The sequence below is a fragment of the Heterodontus francisci genome, chromosome 19 (assembly GCF_036365525.1).
Source record: "Heterodontus francisci isolate sHetFra1 chromosome 19, sHetFra1.hap1, whole genome shotgun sequence".
Lineage (NCBI taxonomy): Eukaryota > Metazoa > Chordata > Chondrichthyes > Heterodontiformes > Heterodontidae > Heterodontus > Heterodontus francisci.
The window spans coordinates 88,011,709-88,014,158 of NC_090389.1; the positions used below are offsets into that span (position 1 = coordinate 88,011,709).

Sequence of the window (2,450 nt, forward strand, 5' to 3'; positions counted from 1 at the left end):
CCAGATCTCCTAGCAACTATTTATCCGTTAACCAACAGCAGATAAAGAGATATTCTGGTCATTATCTTATTGCTGTTTGTGGGATCTTCCTGTGTGAAAATCGGCAATTTCCTGCAACAGTAGTGGTTTAAAAAAAAATACTCCTTTGGCTGGAAAGCGCCTTGGGACGGGCTGAGAGAAGCGCTACATAAATGCACATCGACACCCTTTCTCCATATAGGCCCGTGAAGTTCTCCTCCCCCCAACAAAAAAAGCAATCCAAGCATCGCATTTCATGATTTTTATTTCAATTAGCCCCCCCAAACAAAAGTTCAAAAACACTGGATACGATTAAAGTGCTAAAACTACAGATACAACAAGCATCAGAATCCCACGGTTTTTCAAAACAATGGATAAAAGGATCCATTAAACAGCAAAACATAATCAAAAGTCATTTGCTTCGCAGTAACTAGTCTCCACATTGGAGAGTCAAAAGAGGAAAAAAAAATGAACTTCTATACATCACGTTGTAAAACACCAGTGTTCTCCGCCTCAGTCACTCGGCTATTTGACTGAAAAGGGGTTTAGGAAAACAAAAGCAATCACAGCTACAACTCGGAATGCTACATACGATTTCTCCGGAGACAACACGACGCCCTTTTAAATTTAAATAACAGAGCTGAACCATTTCCTGCGGACTCCGCAAAGTACAAACATGAACGGAACAGGCACAAACACACATACACAAGATGGTTATCTGACAGGTAGATTCCGCAAAGCAGAGAGGATTTTCTGACCACGAGTCTTTAGCGTCGATTTCCTTCTCTGGGTCACAACTCCACGATCTTTGAAAGACTTGCGATCGGTTACATCAATGTTACAATGAAATAAAAAGGAGACCAAAGACTGGGTCCGTGACGAATTCGTTGCATTTATATATCCCTCTAATAATTCCCCCCGCCAAAAAAAATCAGAAATTGCTCAAAATCATTCGCTAAACAAACCCCATTGCCTCATTTTTTAGAAGTCTGGGTCTTCTTCGGTAAGAGCACGGCCTGGATGTTGGGCAGGACGCCTCCCTGAGCGATGGTCACCCCTCCCAGCAGCTTGTTGAGCTCCTCGTCGTTCCTGATGGCCAACTGGAGGTGACGGGGGATGATCCTGGTCTTCTTGTTGTCCCGGGCCGCGTTGCCGGCCAACTCCAGGATCTCAGCCGACAGATACTCGAGAACAGCAGCCAGGTAGACCGGCGCCCCGGCTCCGACTCTCTCGGCGTAATTGCCTTTCCGCAGCAAGCGGTGGACGCGGCCGACGGGGAACTGCAAGCCGGCCCGAGAAGATCGGGACTTGGCCTTAGCCCGTGCTTTGCCACCGGTCTTACCTCGTCCGGACATCTTTCCTCGTTGTTCGGGATACAATAGAACAGTCTCGTCGATACAATGTAACCGCTGCTCGAACTCGAATACAAAGTATCCGCTTGTCAATTTCTGCTACAATGTAACAAACAAGCAGCACAGCTTCTAGAACCCGCATTAACTCCGCCCCCACCGCGTCACCTCCTATTCATAACCCAATACGTCACAAACAGCACAGGGATTGGTCCGGCGCCGGCCAACTAACTCTCCCATTGGAGTTAATTTGGATCCTTCATTTGCATATTGCCGCATACGCAAACAACCCATTGGATTGGGAAGCCCTGGTATTCTTTGGTCGGCGTTTGGGGGTGGGGTATGTTGGATGCTTTTCATCCAAACCATCTGTTCATCGTACTGTATTTGAAGACAAAAAGAAACATAAATTGCACTCTCATCTACTTGTTTTCGATGTTGTATTCTCACACATTGCCCCCTTCCTTTATTCTCAGTACAGTCTTGGTTTCCTGGCCTAGAAGGCGGGCTAGCAAGCCGCAATAATAACAATTTATCCCCTTTATCGGGGAGCACAATATCCTATGGCCCGCTGCAAAAAGTGGACATGTGCCAAAGAAAGAGCTATTAGGCTTGATGATCAAGAATATTTCAGTGAGTGCGTGGACAATCTCTGGAACTGGCTCGCTATATGGAGGCAGTTAATATTGATTCATTCAAATGCAAATGATTCAGAAAATAACATCTTGGGATTACAGTATCTGAGTAATTTGAGACATGATGTGTGGTCAGTGTAACAGACTCAGAAGGAACAGTGACTTTGGGCCTATGGTTCCCAAAACTCTCCGCTACCGGGGGTTTTCCCCACATTATGTCTGGGTCTGGCCTTCATCTCCATCCCCTTAAGTTTGAGGGGCGCAGACAAACAGATGCAACTAATTTAGCCATTCACTGCTAGATCTGGCTAGACCACATAAAACATTTTTGGGTCCTGCTCTCATCTGCGATAACTGTTCACAATTCCAGGATGATCCTGGAATGCAAAAATAACCCCCGGCTACTTTTCTCTACTGCAAACTGTCTTCTTAATCCCCTCTCCCCTGT

The 2,450-nt window shown here is 46.0% G+C and overlaps 1 protein-coding gene across 1 annotated transcript; it reads right to left on the reverse strand.

The window, feature by feature from the left end:
- Window positions 1-265: 265 nt before the first annotated feature.
- On the reverse strand, window positions 266-1,520 carry LOC137380282 (histone H2A-like). The gene has a single exon (XM_068052173.1). The coding sequence runs from the start codon at window positions 1,371-1,373 to the stop codon at window positions 993-995; it is 381 nt and encodes a 126-aa protein (XP_067908274.1). The 5' UTR covers window positions 1,374-1,520; the 3' UTR covers window positions 266-992.
- Window positions 1,521-2,450: the final 930 nt, after the last annotated feature.